At 29.5% G+C, this 19,101-nt stretch overlaps 4 protein-coding genes across 4 annotated transcripts; 3 read left to right on the plus strand and 1 right to left on the minus strand.

Annotated features, from left to right (window-relative positions):
- The first annotated feature begins 20 nt into the window (after nucleotides 1-20).
- On the plus strand, nucleotides 21-3,083 carry LOC107168617 (uncharacterized). Its single transcript, XM_089228391.1, has 8 exons — nucleotides 21-505; nucleotides 556-682; nucleotides 815-1,270; nucleotides 1,487-1,657; nucleotides 1,742-1,956; nucleotides 2,019-2,217; nucleotides 2,334-2,483; nucleotides 2,547-3,083. The coding sequence occupies exons 1-8, from the start codon at nucleotides 234-236 to the stop codon at nucleotides 2,580-2,582; spliced, it is 1,626 nt and encodes a 541-aa protein (XP_089084517.1). The 5' UTR covers nucleotides 21-233; the 3' UTR covers nucleotides 2,583-3,083.
- Nucleotides 3,084-3,733: 650 nt separating this feature from the next.
- LOC107168615 (baculoviral IAP repeat-containing protein 5-like) lies at nucleotides 3,734-4,491 on the plus strand. The gene is made up of 2 exons (XM_015518091.2): nucleotides 3,734-3,893; nucleotides 3,980-4,491. The coding sequence occupies exon 2, from the start codon at nucleotides 3,993-3,995 to the stop codon at nucleotides 4,470-4,472; it is 480 nt and encodes a 159-aa protein (XP_015373577.1). The 5' UTR covers nucleotides 3,734-3,893; nucleotides 3,980-3,992; the 3' UTR covers nucleotides 4,473-4,491.
- Nucleotides 4,492-7,620: 3,129 nt separating this feature from the next.
- LOC107168624 (FAD-linked sulfhydryl oxidase ALR-like) lies at nucleotides 7,621-9,100 on the minus strand. The gene is made up of 4 exons (XM_015518104.2): nucleotides 8,761-9,100; nucleotides 8,229-8,325; nucleotides 8,015-8,162; nucleotides 7,621-7,924 (listed from the first exon to the last, which is right to left on the minus strand). The coding sequence occupies exons 1-4, from the start codon at nucleotides 8,959-8,961 to the stop codon at nucleotides 7,762-7,764; spliced, it is 609 nt and encodes a 202-aa protein (XP_015373590.1). The 5' UTR covers nucleotides 8,962-9,100; the 3' UTR covers nucleotides 7,621-7,761.
- A 2,004-nt stretch (nucleotides 9,101-11,104) lies between these two features.
- LOC107168623 (lysosomal acid phosphatase-like) lies at nucleotides 11,105-15,807 on the plus strand. The gene is made up of 7 exons (XM_015518103.2): nucleotides 11,105-11,381; nucleotides 11,465-11,707; nucleotides 11,776-11,886; nucleotides 13,489-13,728; nucleotides 14,616-14,798; nucleotides 14,958-15,293; nucleotides 15,377-15,807. Exons 2-7 carry the CDS (start codon nucleotides 11,522-11,524, stop codon nucleotides 15,524-15,526), a joined length of 1,206 nt encoding a protein of 401 aa, XP_015373589.2. The 5' UTR covers nucleotides 11,105-11,381; nucleotides 11,465-11,521; the 3' UTR covers nucleotides 15,527-15,807.
- Nucleotides 15,808-19,101: the final 3,294 nt, after the last annotated feature.

Here is a 19,101-nt window from a genome sequence, read left to right on the forward strand (position 1 = left end):
AACAGATAATATCTGACTCAGATATTATTGTAATCATTTCTGTTAAAATCTGTTTATTTACTGATTTAGTCGACAATACGACCAATAAGGGGGCTGAATCATAGAAAAGATAATGGCAACCGGCTGAACGTGAAGTCGTGAACCGTTTTACATTTAACGTCGGACGAGTAAATACTTAATACAACTTAATAGTCACTAGCCAGTGCCCAGTGCCCACTGCCCTTATTGAAATAATGGAAAATAGTTATATCAGCAATGGTCTGTCCAGCCCTCTTAGTGCTTCCTCACCTCTAAAACAAAATGCCGAAACAAAAATTAACTATAATTCCATCGATTCTCTTTTGCATGAAATGGTGAATACCTACGAATGCAATGACAAGTTATTAAGAAACATAGATAATGGCCATACACAGTGTAATGTCAGTTTTCAAGAAAAAAATACTAGATTTACTATTCTAAACAAAAAAACTATTAGCGATGAATTAGAAGACAGCAATTTGCAGAGGTACTTTTTTTATTTGTTTTTTTTCCCCATCCAATTTTTCTTTGTTTAAGTTTATGTGACGAATTGGAGAATGTAACCCCTCGTGTAACCACAGATTTAAATGATTACCAGAAATTGGACTCAGTTTCAAAAGAAAATTTGTGGTTAAAGCTTGGAAAAGAAATTTATCGTAGACAAGTAGGTAAATATTTTTTTTTTTTGATACTTAATTCTTAAATTTTAGAATACAAAAAAAAAATTTAACAATATTATAATATATAATTTAGCTAATTTTTTTTTAATTTTTTTTTTTATTGTTGGATTTTACAGAATATAGAAAAGAAAATTATAGATTTAGAAAAAAAGTTAACAAATTATGAAAAAAAAATAGATAAATTTAAAGAAGTAGATTGCCAAAAAAATAATCTTCTTGATGATCTGGCCGCCCGATCTGCTATGATTTTAAGTCAAGTAAGAGCATTTAGTACAATTAATGAAAAAATCAACAGGGATTTACTATCTGAGCGTAAGAATAAAAAAGACATTTTGGAAGCAATGAAAGAAAAAATTGAACATTATAAAAGTGATACAGCTAAAGCTATTTCTCGAAGTAATTCTTACAAGGTTTTAAAAGAAAATGCTGAAAAAAAGTTGAATGAATTATTGATTAACTGTCAAAAAGTAGAAGAACAAGCAAAAAAATTACAACTAAGTATTGAAAATAAAAATAAAGAAAATGAAAGACTTAAAAATGAATTGGTTAAATTACAAGAAAAAAATAAAAGCGTGAGTTTGAAGATACAGTAGAAATTGCTTAATGCGTTATCAAAGGGACCACATAGTTTCCTAACTGATAAATTGTCCAAAATTATGCAAATAAATAAAGCTATGACTTAAAATATAAGTATGATGTGTTAACCTGATGGCACTCTAAACAATTCCTACTGTAGTATTTTAAAAATAATTTTAAATATAAAATCAATATAATATTAAATGTTTTAGATAGCTGAAAAGTGTAATAAATCAATAAATAAGTGTTGTGAGTTAGAAAAAGATGTTTTAGCATTAAATCAAGAAAAAAAAGTACTGTTTGAAAAAACTTTAAAATATGATCAACTTTTAGATCAGAAACGAAGAATTGAAGAAATAGTAGATCAAATGAAAAGTACCGAGGTATTTAAACTATGCCAATAATATTTCATATTAAAAATAAATTTTAACATTATAATCGCAATTATTGTAAGTACTGTTATCTAGGCACAAACTGCAGAGGAACTTAATGCAGCAAAAGATGAAATTAAAACTGTAAAAAATGATCTAAAAAGCTTTTACCAAAAACAACTAGATGCTATGCTGGCAGAAAAAATATCGGATTATCAGCGTAAATTAGATGGTATTGTTAAAATTACAAATGAAGAAAATAAATTTTTAAAACTTCAAATGAAAAACCAAATAGTTAATTTTAAAGAAAAGTTAGATACACTTCTTAATTATTTTTAATTAAAAAAAAATCATAAAATTATTTCGTACTTAGGTATGAAAAAGAAAAGGCACAAATCAATTCTAAACACAAAGAAGAATTAGAACATTTCGAAGAACTTATAAAAGATAAATTGGAATGTATTTCTGCATTAGAAAAACGTTTAGAAGCTGAAGTTCAAGAAAAGAGACAGTTAGTTAAAAGTGTTATGGGAGTTGTAAAAAATGTGAACATAGATAGTCAATCAAATTCAGTAAGCAAATACATGATTTTATTTGCTTGAATACATTTCTTATCAATGCATTTTTTATTATTACAATTTACAATACTGGTAAAAAATAAATTATTTGAATTCTTATAAAATTTCAGAAAATAAACAGTGATATTAAATATCAAAGAAAAAGACCCAATAATAATAGTAATTCATCTTCAAAATTAGAAGATGATTTTTCATTTTTTGAACAAGAACGTTTATTGCACCAAGTGACTCCAACTGAATTAAGAAAGCATATTGAAATCGTAAGTGGAGTATATAGTTATTGTTATTCTATTAATACAAAACATATTAATATTTTGTTTCAGCTCTTAAATAAAAGTCCTGGAAATCCTTTAGCATAAACATAAACGTTTAATTGTACTGTAAATTATTTTTTGAATACTGAGTAAAATATTAAATTTATTTATATAATATATGCATGTATTTTTCCTTCACAAACTAATTTATTTCAATGTATATATACAATTACTATAGTAGCTTATAGATTTATGTACCCCTTAATATAACTTTTAAATGTTATAGAAAATATTTATTTTTTTAAATTATTGTCAATTAAATTTTATTTTTCTATACTAGTAAAATTAAGTTATTCTATTTATTATAGGTACATTTAGAGTAAAATGTAGATTATATTTTTACTTAATATTAATATTGTCTTAAAAATATAAAATGTATTATTGGTACAGGTGTTTTCAAATTTAGAGTAAGCACTGGCACCCTGTGGACTGTATAACTTTTCTACAGGTATTCAAATTTATATTATCTAAAACTAGTTAATAAGGATGACTAATAAAACTCATAATATGATTGTTACTATCCATAAATATATTAATATTATAATATGTTAAAATTGTGTTTTTAATCAAGTTTCTTTTAATTTTGTGTGTGACCACTTTGACCCTCATCGAAATAAGAGCAGCTTAAATGAAAAGGTTATCAATTCTTGATTTAGAATCATTTCTTAGAATATGAATCATGCAAATTTTTATGTTAAAGAATGTGTATATAAACTATTAAATAAATATAAAAAACTATTATATAGAATTCTATTTGAAATATCATCTGCAATTAATAATTTTTTAAATTGATTTGTATACATTTAATTTCCAATACTATTATAAATAAACGTGTTTTTTTTTCTGATAGGTATAATTTTTTATAAGTTTAATTAGCTAGTCATGGTCACAACTTACTCACAAAGCGTTTTAAATAGGCAACCAAATGTGCATAAAGACCAGTAAATTTTTAGTGTTTTTACCCGCGGTCATATTTTTGTAGTGATAACAAATAGATAATAAAATTTAATTAATAGTTATAAGCAATAATTAATTTAAATCTAGAATGCATACATTTAAAACTTTAAAAGAGAATATGAAATGGATGGGTATAACTGATTCATAATAATTATAGTAATAATAAGTATATTATCGATTCGTATAGAAATCAATTATCAAACTAGTAAAATATGTTTTTAGTTTTAATAACGGCTACACTGTTTAAACACGATACACGAATGTTTGGTGTCAGAAACTCGGAAGTCGGTTATAATTTTATCATAAGTGAGTAGACTTGAAATTTAAATAGGTAATAATAATTATTAATTTTTAGATATTTTCAATTTTGTTTTGCGTTTCACTGGCTGTTGCATTGAGGTATTTGAACTTTGGTCCATAAATACTACTAATTTTTTTAATTTGTATAAGCTAGTATAGCTGTGTTAAACATATTTTTTTTTTAGATTTTAACTCATCATGGAGAATATAGACAATATTTTAACGAAACAGATCGATAATCAAATTAAATCTCTTGAAGCAGAACCACTTAATCACATCTGGCAGATGAAAAGATTAAAATCGCTACAAAATTGGACCATGGCTAAACCTAGTGCCAAGGAAATGGCCGAAGCCGGTTTCTATTGCCCAAATCCAGATATACCTGATACAGTAAGATGTTTTTCTTGTTTCATCGAATTGGATGGTTGGGAGCCGACCGACAAACCTTGGGAAGAACACAAGAAACGAGCCTTATCATTAAACCCGCCATGTAGATTCATTGAAATAGGTAAGAAGGAATCAGATTTTATAGTAGACGATTTCTTAGAAATTCAAAAGAGTGTGATATTGCGCATTTTTAATGAAAAATGTGACAAACTCACAAAAACAGCACTATCTCTTCACAAAAAAAAGAAATCAGCTCTCAAAAAAGACCTTCAAAAAAAGGGAATGTCATGAAATATGTTATATATATATATAATATACTTATACATTTAGACACAATTCAATATGCTGGGCGCAGTTAAATTTATTGTAAATTAGTTATTATATATTTTAAACAAGTTACTGACTTGTATAATTATTATAATATATATATATATTACAATTTATGTATGTAAACTAGACATTAAACATTTTCATTGTGATTTATTTATTAGTAATTTAAATTAATAAACACTTGGAGTGGTTACATTTTAACACTTTTCATACAGTTATAAGTCTTGTTAAGATTGATTTTATGCCTTTGTCTATTTTATTGTTTATTTTATTAGAATGATTTACTTTGATTATTGTATAGCTTGTAGGATCATATTTTAACAAACAATTAATTTAAAAATTTAATTATTATTATCAATAATAATTTAAATATTTTATGTGTATTGTATTGTTTTAATATCAAAAATTTAGTTTTTCTCTTAATCTGATAATTATGTATATTTATTTGAATTTAATTCATGTTAGTAGTGTTATACAGAATAAAAAAGTACCTATAAAAGTTTTGCTTGATTAATACAATTTATAAAGTGCAAAATAAATTGTGTTATTATTTTTATAGGTATATATTAATTTCTACTTCAAGTTTTTATATATTCATGACATTACTATAAGATATATCAATTGTATACATTTTTTCGCTTATCTCTTATTTGCAATAAAAACAATTTTTATAGTAATTTTATTGGTATCTTTTATTAAATTTAATTAAAATATAAATTTATTTTTAAATATTTAATTTTAATATTGATACATAATGTATGAATATTAATTGATACCTAATTGTTGGTATCCTACCTCGTAAAAAATCATACCCTCACTAACTGCCTTTTTTTTTTTTTTTTTTTCGTTAGTATCGAGAACCGGAGGAGGAACCATGGTGCCAATACTTCTCCTCCGGCCCCCATCGTTTATTGATAAAAATAACCAATTACACATTTAGTAGCTGTGACGGGCCAGTCTCCCGTTCGCTAGCTATTACAATGGATGTTGTACAATAGTAGAGAACTTGCCTTCGGCTACATTTTTTTGAAACTTAACTATAGGTATGCGTAATTTTAATTAGTTCGGTGAATTCGGAGGTCTTTCTGTGGCCTGACGACGCCTTTCCTCATCCTCCTTCGTGGTAAGGATGTTTTCCACCATAACCTCACTAACTGCCTGCTGTACTAATAATGTATTTTGTACAATTTCAGAAAGAACTATAATTAAAAATTATTATTTTATAATTATATGTAAAAAAAAGAACCTAAAATGTCATACATTTTATTCCTTTTGGATATGGTTTTTTCTTTTTCGTAAAAATTGAATGCTAGTAACAGGTAGTTTGCACTAACTATGCACTTGAAATTATTCATATTACAATTTAGCAACAAGCTGACAACATATTTACATAATTATAATAGAATAGAATAGAATAGAATTTCAAATATTACACTAAATATTAACTCTTTTCCAATATAGAGATCACAATATTATACTAGACTAATCTATATAGACAAATATAAAAATTGTACATTAATAGCTGCTGATGTAATCTCGCTTGATGGAGCAATGACAATCAATTAGTACCATTAATTTTTAACAATTTTCTCTCGAATAACTTGTTTTAAATTTTTAGTTATCAAAATCATTATTTCAATATTGATAGCGCCACAAACTACAGTTAAAGAACCGCTAATTTAAACAATAAGAATAATGTTTAACTTTAACACATAATATTATAATACTGATATATTAGGTACCTACACATTTTGGTTCCCTTATTTCTCTTAACGTTACTTTGTTTTTGTTAGAATGAATACATTTTTAAAAGTTTTTATTATTCTTACACAGTATATTAATATTTGAAATTTCACATTTAAAATGAAAAAAAAAAATATATAAAAAAATAATAACTAACCGTATAAGTTTTTCTGTGTAATTCTTTCGCCTACTCTCTATAACATATTTACTGCTGATATACCAACATCAAACCAAACTCTACTTGCCTGATTTGCCGACGACACAGCAATACTTTCGTCAAAAAAGTTTCCTGATATCGTGTCTCAAAATTTACAACTACATTTGAGTAAAATAGAATCTTGGTCCAAAGACTGGAGAATTAAAATTAATGATGACAAATCCGCACAGGTGAATTTTTCACTAAACAAATGGGAATGCCTCCCCCCCCTAAAGTTTAATAACAAACCAATTCCGCTTCACCAGTCAACTAAATACCTTGGTATAACTCTAGATAAAAGACTAACCTGGTCAAACCACACCAAACAAAAACGAAAAGAATTAAACTTCCACCTCCACCTACTTAGACCTCTACTAAAATCAAACATGAGTCTCAAAAACAAACTACTCTTATACAAAGTAATCATCAGACCAGTATGGTCTTATGGCATTCAAATTTGGGGCCCAGCTAAACCCGCAAACATTTGTCCTATACAAGCCTTCCAGTCAATCACTCTTAGACTTATCACCGGTGCCTCTTGGTACTTCAAAATTGCAGCCCTCCACAACGACTTAAAAATACCAACAGTAAATGAGCTTTCAAAAAGTCACTACAATAGTTTCCACTCAAAATTAAAAAATCATACAAACTCCGTCATTCAAAATATGTCCTCTTTTACATTACCAACTCTATTAAAAATAAACTGGGCTAGAGATCTCCTAAATAAGGGGGAAAAAAATTAAAAAAATTTCTGAGGTTCTGTTAATGAACTGTCTCCTCTTCATGTTAATCATGTTTTGTATACCCTCTTTGTTATCCCTATTTCTTATTGTTTTTTTATTGTAAAACAGATTGAATATTTAATAAAAGAATAATAAAAAAAAAAATTTTTTAACCCTTAAAACTCAATAGGTCAGAACTAGAATTCAAAATATGACTAAAAAACTATTAAGAATACAATATATTCCTGTAATGGTGGTATTGGTATATAATCTTTTTGGAAGCATTTGAGCAGTTGATAACAATTATTAGGTAATTACATATTTTTTAATTTTTACAAATAACAATATGTAGGCTAAGTTATGCCCAGTAGTAACCCCTAATTAATTAAAATGCAATCATTTTAAATATAACATGTTTTGTGTAAATAGAATGTAACAAACACTATACTTCAGTAAAAAAAAATATATATATTTATAGATTATTTACTACTTCATAATGAATAATAATTTGAATAATTCAGAATATTTATTTAAAAATATTTTAATGAAGTTGTTCTATATTATTCCTCTAATTTGGTTTACTAAAATATCAATCACAATGTCCATCAGCCCAACCATCACGCCATCGTTCATTTACATTAGAACAATCAAACAAAGGCTTTTCTAATTTCCGATTTACCATATTATGTACTTCACACATCCATTTTGCAAATGACTTTTGAGAGCTTATGTTTGGTGGATGATACGTTAATCTGAAAAATATAATACTTTTTATAGTCTATCTACTAATTTAAGTGAAAAAAAAACAATTAACATAACAAAATTAATTAATTAATACTAACATTTCAGAAAAATCGTTAGCACAAACTTCACAAGGATAGACTTTTGGTATTAATCTAATGAATTGTTCCATATTGGACTGGTCTTCTTGTGACGGTTTATCTGAATATGTGGCAGCTATGGTATGAAGTAGTTTCCATGTACTCCGACCTAAGATAAACAATTTAAAATAATATTGTTTATGGTAAAAATAACTAGATAAATTGAATAACAAACCTAATTCATCTTTGTCTAACGGACAGTCATCTCTTTGATGTTCCAGAACTTTAGTTTCATCTTTTTTATCTTTAGATTGGCTATTCAGTGATTGAACCTATTTTTAAAAACATTAAATATGACTCTTCATATAAGACTACAATTATTACTACATAGGTAGTCTATAAAGCAGCTACATAAATCATGTTACCAACTTTCTCAATAACATGCGAGTAATTTATTAAATTACTCATTTTTCATAAAAATCATAGAATATAGTTAAATGCCAAATGCTATCAATTTAAATCCTTTTCAATTGTTTACACATAATTAAATTTAATGACCGATGGTGTTTGTTTTAGTCCAAAATATCTTATAATAGTTTTCTTATCCAAAAACCTTCATAAATTTAAGCTGATGTGGGCTGCATGTTCTGTTTTCAAATCCCTGATCAGTCAGGAATCAGTTTTTTTCAGATAAAACACTTGGTTTACTAATCTAAATTATTTCAAGAATTGTAATCAATCATTTTGTACAATCAAACATGTATTACCTGACTTTGACTAAATTCTTGACGTCTCATACGACTAAACGTTCGGAAATCAGTGCATGAACGACATGGTACATCTGCTTGAGAATGATGTATATGAATATTGTCAACAGGTTTTTCATTTACGTTATTTATTTTTAAGAAACTGAGATGATGCGAATTTATGAAAACTAGAAACGAGTTGTAAATGTTGAAAATTGACATTATTATAATAGTTATTAATTAATTGTTGAAGTAACGCTGTCTAGTTAAAAAACTATTAGTAGCTTAAAAGTTTCATAGAACATCGACATAATATTCAACATTTCAACGGAACAGACTAACTCGCCGCCGAGTAAGCGGAATATTATCTTCTTATCACAAGGCACCGTACAATGTAGATAATACTATCTATAGCTGTAATCACGGCATAGAGTAGATTATAAACGACATGAACGTCATGAACAGAAATTATTTTTCTTGTCATAATATGAATAGCATGTATTGTGATTATTGTTATCCTAGTCCCAATGTTTATTTAATCATGCCTAGTGCCACGGACTTTAAAAAAAATATATAAACTATAATAATATACTATACTCTATACTCTTTGCTTAGACCTACCAATTGATATTTAGCCCATGACCGTTTCCCCGCTTCTTTTCAGAGCCATAATTAAGGATGAGGCACCTACCTACGTAAGGAATCGTAGTGCAATGTAAAATGAGACGGAAGGTCAACCCCTAGACAACTCGCCAGCTTATTCCCGACGTCGTTGGATTGGTGGGGAGGTCCCTCCTAAACCCTTTATATCATACTGAAACTTTTACTGAATGACGCGAGCGCTCACTGAGCATGTGCCACGCACTGTCCCTGTGCAGACAATACGGCAGAACACTCGCAATTAAATTTCCCTTACTGGAACTGGTTCAAAATGCACCTAAACAACCTTCGCTCGAGTCATATCAGCCAACGTTTGTTGATATCCGGCCCAATTCGTGTGCACCGCGAGGGCTGGTTTTTGGGGACTTACCAGCGAATCAGGAAGACCGGGGCATCATTATTGATGGAAGCTAAAGAGTCGTTTAGGATTTTCTGTTCAAAATGGTGGTGGAGATCCTGACGAACAAAGAGGAAGAGAGAACCCCATAGCTGGCAGAAAGCGAAAACATCCATGTGCCTTTTGACATCAATTTTAATATTAATGAAAATTATCTTTAATACTGTATTGAGTTCTTCGATGCTTATGATTAATATATTTTATTTTATTCACAGAAACTTGCTTTTTATTATAAAATCAAAACTTTTAATTGCGTTTGCATTTTTATTTTTTTTTTTTGTTAATTAAAGTTTTCCTGACAATTTAAATTTAACACCCAACAACATAATAATACAAACTATAATAAAGTACGCCTGTTAAGTTAGAAACGACTGATAATTACAGCAAGTTAAATATGTATTCAAAAATAATTTTACTGGAACATAATTTACAAATACTACAAACGTATTTTTCACCGTTATTTAGATGTATGTATAATGTATATACTTTCAAAACGTAAGTGGTCTTCCAAAATCAACTGCTGATGGTCAGATCGTCAACCATATTTTAGCCTAAAAATTGAGCGTTCGTTGAATTACCAAACGTAAATCCTAACCAAAAAAATAAAATATATTGTATACTATTTTAAAATAGGATGAATAATGTTTATATGTTACGGTCAAACATGGTTAAAAAACTTTAATTGCCCAATTACTTAAAGTGTGTGTGACTAAGAGGTCGTGAAAAGTAAAAAGGTACCTATGTGCAGTACGCTGGTAACTTATGAAAACATGATGGACTTTTCTTTGCTCATCATAATATAGTTCATATTATTCATCAATGCAAATTTAATATAATTTAAGTGATAAATCCTATCCACCAAGTTTACGCGAGTTGCCAGCATATACCTGCAAGTTATCTTGCCATCATGAATCAATAATCATTATTCCTTATAGGTATATAGGACTTATTAATTCAGACTTGCCAGTAGCCATGCTAAATACACCATATAGGTACATCGTATATACGTCAATACACTCATACAATAATTATTACCTAGGGCCAAGGTAATAATGAATATTGATATTGAAAAGGAACTGACAAACAGCATAGACGGCTACATAGTTAAGTGGTACATAATAAATTGTAAGTAAATATTGTACTATATAGGTCGTAGCTACCTACGTTTATATTACTAAGATTGTTTTTAATTTCCACACGTTTTTAAACTGCCAATGAAAAGAGGACTAACAATATAACAATTTGGCTTATCTAATCTGTATATATACTTCAGGATTATAAAATAACCACATAATAGGTGCATGTTTATTACGTTTTGTACTATGGTCTTACCGATGGCGTCGAACAAACTAACTATTGTTGTCTGTATACAAGCCTAAGAATTTCCATTTGAAATAAAATATGTTTGCTTTACGACTGTTATTCAATTATTTTTTGTATTTTTTATATCATTAGTATTTTAGTTATTTTTAAAAATCAGTACAATCGTGCTATACTTTTTATGTGATAATTATCAGGTATGGGTGTATGGCTGTATCAAAATGTCAACTAAAATGTTCAATTGATTTAGATAATTGCGAAAATTGTAAGTTATTAATTAAACAGTTTTCAATATTTTAAAACGTAAATGTTGGTTTATAAAATTATAATTAAAATAACCATATATAGATACGCGTTAAGTCAGCTGTCAGCTATAGTTATAATTGCTATTAGTCAGTAGTCACTATGTCTCAAAATGATAACAATCAAAATCTCATTTCTCCAAAAAAGGCATCCGAATTGAGAAATGAAAAGAGAGGAGCTTACGCGGCTATATTATTATCAGGAGTAATTATCACTGTATTCGTGGTGTATTATTTAATATTAGGAGAGGAATCGCGGAAAAAAAATTCTTTACAGCTCATTATAGCCGTAAGTAAGACCTAAATCAATGACTGAAATAAATAATTATTTAATACACAATCAAAATGTCCTTGTAGATTTTTAGACAAGGAGACCGAAGTCCATTGAGATGGGAAACTTATCCTAATGACATGTATGCACCTACAAGCGAAGGGACATGGCCAGACGGCCTTGGGCAGTTGACCAATGTAAGAAAAATATTTTTGTTAGTCAATATTAAATAGGTACTAAATTCATATTAATCAATATGATTAGATATAATAGATACACAGAAATAGGGGAAAGACTTTTAGAGACAAATCTTCGTTTACCCTAATTTCTCTAATCCAAATACCTAATTTCTAGTCTTCTAGACTACAGACAAATGTTTTACTGATTTGCAGACCCCATATTATTTGAATATGCACCTATACACGGCTATACTGACGAATTAAAAACTTTCTCTCCACTTGCGGGTAAATAAACTATTTTTGGACTATTGTTTCCTGCAATAAGCCATTTATTTTAGATGTATTCAACAGTATCTAGAGTGTATTTTGATTCTGACAGTCTGACTGCAAGTCTGCATTACCAATACTTAAAATTGAACTTCATCAATATAGACGAAGAAAAACTGTAAAAATGTCGATATCGAATTTCAATAATCACATAATAGTATTATACCACAAAGTAGATAATAAAATGATAATACTAACACACATTTACGCTTACATAACACTCCAATAACTAAGTAGCTAAGTCTATACAGAATTATAGTCAACTATCTATAGTTTCAGATGTTTATTTAGGTACTAACTCATCTGACAAAGTTAACTAAACTATAAGAATCGATTGGGATGTCCAAAAATAAAAATATATACTAGAATTATAATAGGTATACATACATTTAAGGGTAAAGACAGTTTTTAAGGAGAGGTACAGGTAATATTTGAAGTGCATGTGTGTGTGTGTTACTTGCGTAGTAACTAGTAAATTAAATGATTATTTAATTTAATATGTGTGCGTGTCTCCGTTGGTCCGCTGACCGTTCTATACAGTATACATCATGTACTATACCCACAACACTTCTTATCTTTTAATTTCAAATAACTACAAGTCTATAACAATGTATAATTGTAATAAAGCATTTCTCAAGTCATTAAAAGTAGAAAACAGCATCTAGTAATAAATAAATTTAAGTGATTAATATGTAAAAACTTATAAATAAAAATGTAACTATAAGATTGTCAAAAGCTATTGCCTATGTTGCCGAAGCTAAAATGTCCAATAACAAAAAAAAATTTGTTATAAGTAATACAGAATAATAATCATGATTTATAAAATAACAAAAAATAATGTTACCTATCATAATAAAATGTGTTCTACATTTTATATTATGATTGTTCACCGGCCATTGACCGTGGCTAGATAGTAGATAGGAAAGGACTCTAGGGCAGTAAATAAACCAACCCTCCCCCCCTAACTAATATTTATACTTTTTTGTAAACATTCAAAATAAACACGTAATGTTGTAAAGCCTCGGGGTACTGCCCCACCGTGCTTGCCCTATGAAGCTACATCACTCTCAAATATATCCCTATCAACTCATACTTTATTTATAACTTTTTTTCAACAAATTAGAAAATTAAAATAGATACTTTTTTTGTCAAGTAATGGCACGCTTTAGTCTTCCCAATTTTTTTTGGCTATTTGCTCATACGTGTAGATTAAGAACATGTGATATAATATTGTATAGATGTATATTTATAGGTACCTATCTATAATGTGTAATTAATTTTAATTTTTAAAAGGCTGGAAAATTAAAGTCATATGAATTTGGAAGACGATTTCGAAAGCGGTACACGAAATTTCTCCCAGCCACCTACAATAGTAGCTTTGTTTTGGTAAAGAGTACAGAAACTGATCGTACACAAATGACGGCGTCAGCATTTTTAGCAGGAGCTTTTCCTCCCGGTGGTAAACAAATTTGGAACAATGATTTACCATGGATACCTATACCAATCCATTCGATATCTCCAATTCAAGACAACGTAAATTTGTGTTTCGTATCTTAAGCTGCATGGACCTAGAAAGTTATTAATCTTATGATGATATAACAGAAACCTACTATATAGTATATAATACTTATTATAATAACGCCAATATTAATTGTAAAGTACCTACCTAAGTAGTAGGTACTAATATTATATACCATCTTCTCATCTGCATATTATATACTATTATACTAACAGTATTAATTCACCTATAAAATATTTTTTTGATTCTCAAAAGGTACCTATTTCAGATTTCTTTACAATATAGTAGTCACATAGATACTTTTTCGTTTTATTTTTCTTATGGTAAATTTCGTTCAAAAATATTATTTTTTAAAGTATCATGTTCATGATAACTGTAGTTAACTTAAATATTTTTGATTTTTTGTAAAATATTGAAAATTAAAACTAAATATATGGTATAAAACATACATAAGTCCAAAGGTTAGTCAAAGTTCAATCATTTTAAGATATTATATTTATACGAAAGTATTCTGTTTTTAAATTTGTTTTAAACAACTTTTAACTTTTCAAAATTTAAGAAAACAAATATTATAACTTTGATAATATATATCAAATACGATATATGTATATATGTATATATATAGTATATGTAGTATAATATTATAAATTATAAGTTATAAGTTATAATATATTGTAACTTTTATTAGAGAATAGCTTTTAACAAATTGAAAAACAACACATTTATACTGTACCTAGTACCTATTAGATGTAGGTACCTAAAAAACCTACAAATTGCAAAAATATTTATTTTTTTAAACGAGGATAAATCAAACCCTATTATCTGTAATGCATAACCTTCCTGTTTTTTAAAATTTTATATTATAGAAATCAAATAACCACATAATATTTTTAATATTTAGATGCTTAGAGTAACAATGCCTTGTCCTGCATATGACGTAGAATTTGAAAAAGCAAAAAATGAAACTGAAAAACATATGTTAATCAAGTATAAAAATTTCTTCAACTATGTATCTAGTCATACGGGCTTAGAAATAAAACATCTTTCAGACGTTGAAAATATATTCAATTCATTAACTATTCAGGTGATTTTTTTTTTATAATAATAGTAACTACCTACCACCTATACTTATACATATATAATTAGGTGCTATAATGATGTATATTGTTTTATATCAATTCCAATTATATCAATTATATAATGTTTAAATAAATCATAAAATAATTTTGTCGTTTATTTATAGCAAAGAAATCATCTGACTTTGCCATCATGGGTAAAAGTTAGAAATTACATGGGTCTTATGGAAAATATTGTTTTAGAATGGTTAATAACTTATTCGAAAACAGATTTCATGAAAAAATTAAGATCTGGGAAACTCATTGGAGAAATAGTTAGAGTAATGAGGGACAAAATGGATGGAAGATTAAACCCTGACAGAAAAATGTTTGCTTACTTTAGTCATGAGCAGACGTTAATTGATTTTTTACATACATTGGGAATGAAAAATCTTTTTAAACCTAGTTACGGAGCTGCAGCTTTTGTCGAATTACACAAAATCAAAGAAGAATTCTATGTAAAAGTAATTACAAATATTTATGAATATGGATAATTTAAAAAAAAAATGAGTAAGTACTTCCTGATAAAAAAATATTTTTATTCTAGATAATGTACACAAAAAGCTACGACACTCCAGATATTCTATCTCTAGAAATGGAAGGCCAAACTAGTTTTTTACCAACATTGGAAGATTTCATAATATCAACCGAAAATTATGTACCAAAGAATTGGGAAAAAGAATGCCAGCTTAAATAACATATTCGACTATTATATCAATTAAAATGTATCCATTATTTTAGTTGCATTCTTGCATATTATGTATTATATTGTGTCTATATTAATAATCTTTAATTGATATTTCACCTACTTTGAATTATAATTTATAAGTACGTATTTCTGTATTTGTATAATGCATAGAGCCAGAGCGTATAGATTGCGAGAGATTTACTCATTGTACAATTGCTATTATTAGTGGTAGGTAATTATTACAATATCGCCTATAAATTTATAATAAAAAATAATACTATTTGTCTATATATATTAATATATTAATTAATGGATTGCAGCGAATCAGTCCACAATAATGACGACTGAAAATCTACATATATAAAGGCCTTAAGGGTACTTATATTAGAAAATACTAATTTGTTAATATGAAGTAAAAATGTGTTACAGTTTACAAGAAAAAAAAATATTAATATGTTTTTAATTATTATAAAATGAATCAAATTATATAGCTAGATACTTAAGTACAGTGGCGTGCCCAGGAATTTCATTGTGTGTGAGATATTATAATAATAATACATTTAAATGAAGTGTGTCGGTTGTTACAAAGAGACAAATAAGGGGATTTACGAATCGTCTATTTATCGGGTGGCATAATATCCATTTATACATTATCGATGTCCCGAATTATATTTTTAACACATAATATACAGTAATCGGTGCACAGACTAAGGAAGATTAAAATGGGAAAAAAATAACTCTTCCATCTATAGATCCGATAAAGGCATTGAACAAATAATGTTTATATTATAAATAAAAATGGAAAAAATATGCGTCTTTCGTCGCATTTTATGATTTGTAATTTTGTAAGCTTATAATATTTTGTTTTCAGATTCAAAATACAAATGTCATCTAAACATTCAACACTTTTTACTGCAGATTTACTGAACTTCTATCATCGCTTTATTCCCAACGCGGCAGAATTACCAGACCAGCTGTACGACATGGCTGCCGAGATAAAAAAAACAGGACGGTCGACGGTCGACTGTGGACGGCGACCGCGCAAGCCAGTTTTGACGATCGCTCGTCGATACAGCACGATTAATGCACCTGAGCCATAGGCGCCGACTACATGGGGGCTCGGGGGCCGCAGCCCCCATTGAAAAGATGGAGTCAGGGCTCAGCCCCCATTGAAAAGATTGAGATTTGAATTTCCCAAATCACGTTTACAGAATAATATATCCGAGATTCGAGAACATTGTAAATGTTAAATAAATTAAAGTAAATAAATATTTTTAATTTATTTTGTGTTATACTACAGGTAGTATTTATTTTATCATATTTTACATATTTGAATTAGTTTAAACTAGGACTTTAAGTGACTAAAAATTTGAGGGGAACCGTTATTAATGAAAAATTTTGAGTGTTCCCCTGATTTAAAATTTAAGAGGATACAATTAAAAATATAGATATAAGTAGTCCACTTCCCGCGTCTCTACTCTTTAACCACATATTTAAATTATTTTGAAGAGCAAAAGTTAAGGCTAATATGTAGAAAATTCGGCCCCCATTGGCATTTACAAAACCTGGCGCCTATGACCTGAGCCCGGCCGGCGCGCTACACCTCAGCATCACCGACGTCTCGAATAGAACGTCAGCGGTCAGTGGCAGCTTTATTCTATGGTCAGTGGCAGCCGCTCAAATAGTTATCTCAACAGCGACGACAAATTTCGTATCTGTCTCAATTCATACACAACATCGAACACATTTCGGGCAAGGACCACATCGTCCACGACGCGCTGTCGGCAATTGAAGTCGCTGAGACAACAACGCTACCGGACTTATGGCAGTGGGGAATCGATTGAACTAACGATCCGCAGCTCCATCGCCGAATAATACAACAAGTTCGTCATCGCTGCAAGCGCGCACCTTTCCTGGAAACGGAGTGCTGAATTTGGATTATTCCACGGGCAGCGCACGCTGCTATCGACTCGTTGCACGGTCAAGCGCAAAACGTTCGCCGCGCCACCCTCCGACTAATCAAATTGCGGTATTGCTGCAGCAGGCTGGACATGGATCAAGAAATCAATCTGTCAACCGTGCTGCAGCCAACACGCCAAAGTACACAAACACAAGACGTTCAGCATCACACCGAACGACGCTTCAGTCATATTCACCTTGACTTGATTGGGTCGACCGATTCACGCGCTGGCTAGAGGCGTGACAGATCGAGAATATGTCGGCCTATGCAGCCGTGGAGCTCTTAACAACGAACTGGATGGCACGGTTCGGCTTGCCCGACGTCATTACCACCAACCAAGGCCGACAGTAGGAGTTGGATATGCCTTCAGCATTCAGGAAATTTTGAATATCGCTATATGCACCCTTAGACTGCAACGGGATGATGGAACGTTTTCACCGCGCGCATATACGCGCGCGCGGTCAGACCACCGTTCCAGCCTGGTTACGAAGGCCCGCTCGTCGTCCTCGAACGCTAGGAAAGGACGTTCAAGGTGCAACGTGACCTGTCCACGTCCACGGAATGTGCGGGTGAGAGCGATGTGACGATACCGCGCGGTAACAACGCTTATACCTACATCGACCGAATTTCGCCCCGTCCTTTTTGTTGTTGTACTCGTTGTAAGGCTCTACAGTGATCTATAGTATTCGCGCAAGCACGTAATATTTACGCCGCTCACCGTATAGCTTTGTTGTGCGACGACATTAAACACTATTCGCAATTTTGTCAACTTACTCGTTTAAGTTTTTATTCTCTAAACGACCGATCGTCCGTGCAACTTTTGTTAGTCCGCTCACGCACGCCTGACAATCGACATTCTCAATCTGTATTCACGATGTCGAATGTGTTATCGAAATTTGTTGCTAGTAAACTTCTAAGGCCCGTGAAAATAATCTGCCTCGGGCCCAGCAAAATTTTGCGATTATAGTTCTTCTTATTTTTTTCAAATCTATTTTTTTTTATTATTTTGCAATATATAGTTAAATTTATTAAGTTATTCGGTTCCTTATCTATTTTTTTTTTTATGGTGATCCACACATGGCCACATTATTTCATAATTATTATATCAAAATAAAATAATTTTATGATTATGTTATATGAATATTGAATATTGTCTATTGAATAGGACAGGTATTGAACCAATAGTCTCTTACTTATAAATTATTATAATAAAGTTTCAATTTTAAGTTAATAATATTATGAACGTATTATACTGGTTAGTGATTATCACGGTAATCCCTGACAATGGCTGACATGCTCCCGTATCTTATCTAATAGTTTATAAAATATACTTATATATTATAGTCAATAAATAATAAATAATATTTATTTTTATTAGTATACATTACCATTATCAGTAGGACTCGATTTCAAAGTAAGTAAGTTTACTGAAGTTAAAAATTATATGCTGGTTGTCATTTACGGTAAAGCACGATTGAGAATAAAACGATTGAGCAATAATAATAACTTAATAAGCAATAATAACTTTTCACGTATTATTACACAAATTATTTTGATATAAAACGCAAACCCGAAGCCGTGAGCCAAGTCCAGCTTTATCAACTTATTTTCATAAGCATAACTA

This window comes from Diuraphis noxia, unplaced genomic scaffold, assembly GCF_037042655.1.
Source record: "Diuraphis noxia isolate RWA-SAM2 unplaced genomic scaffold, SU_Dnox_SAM2 contig0005, whole genome shotgun sequence".
Classification (NCBI taxonomy): Eukaryota; Metazoa; Arthropoda; class Insecta; order Hemiptera; family Aphididae; genus Diuraphis; species Diuraphis noxia.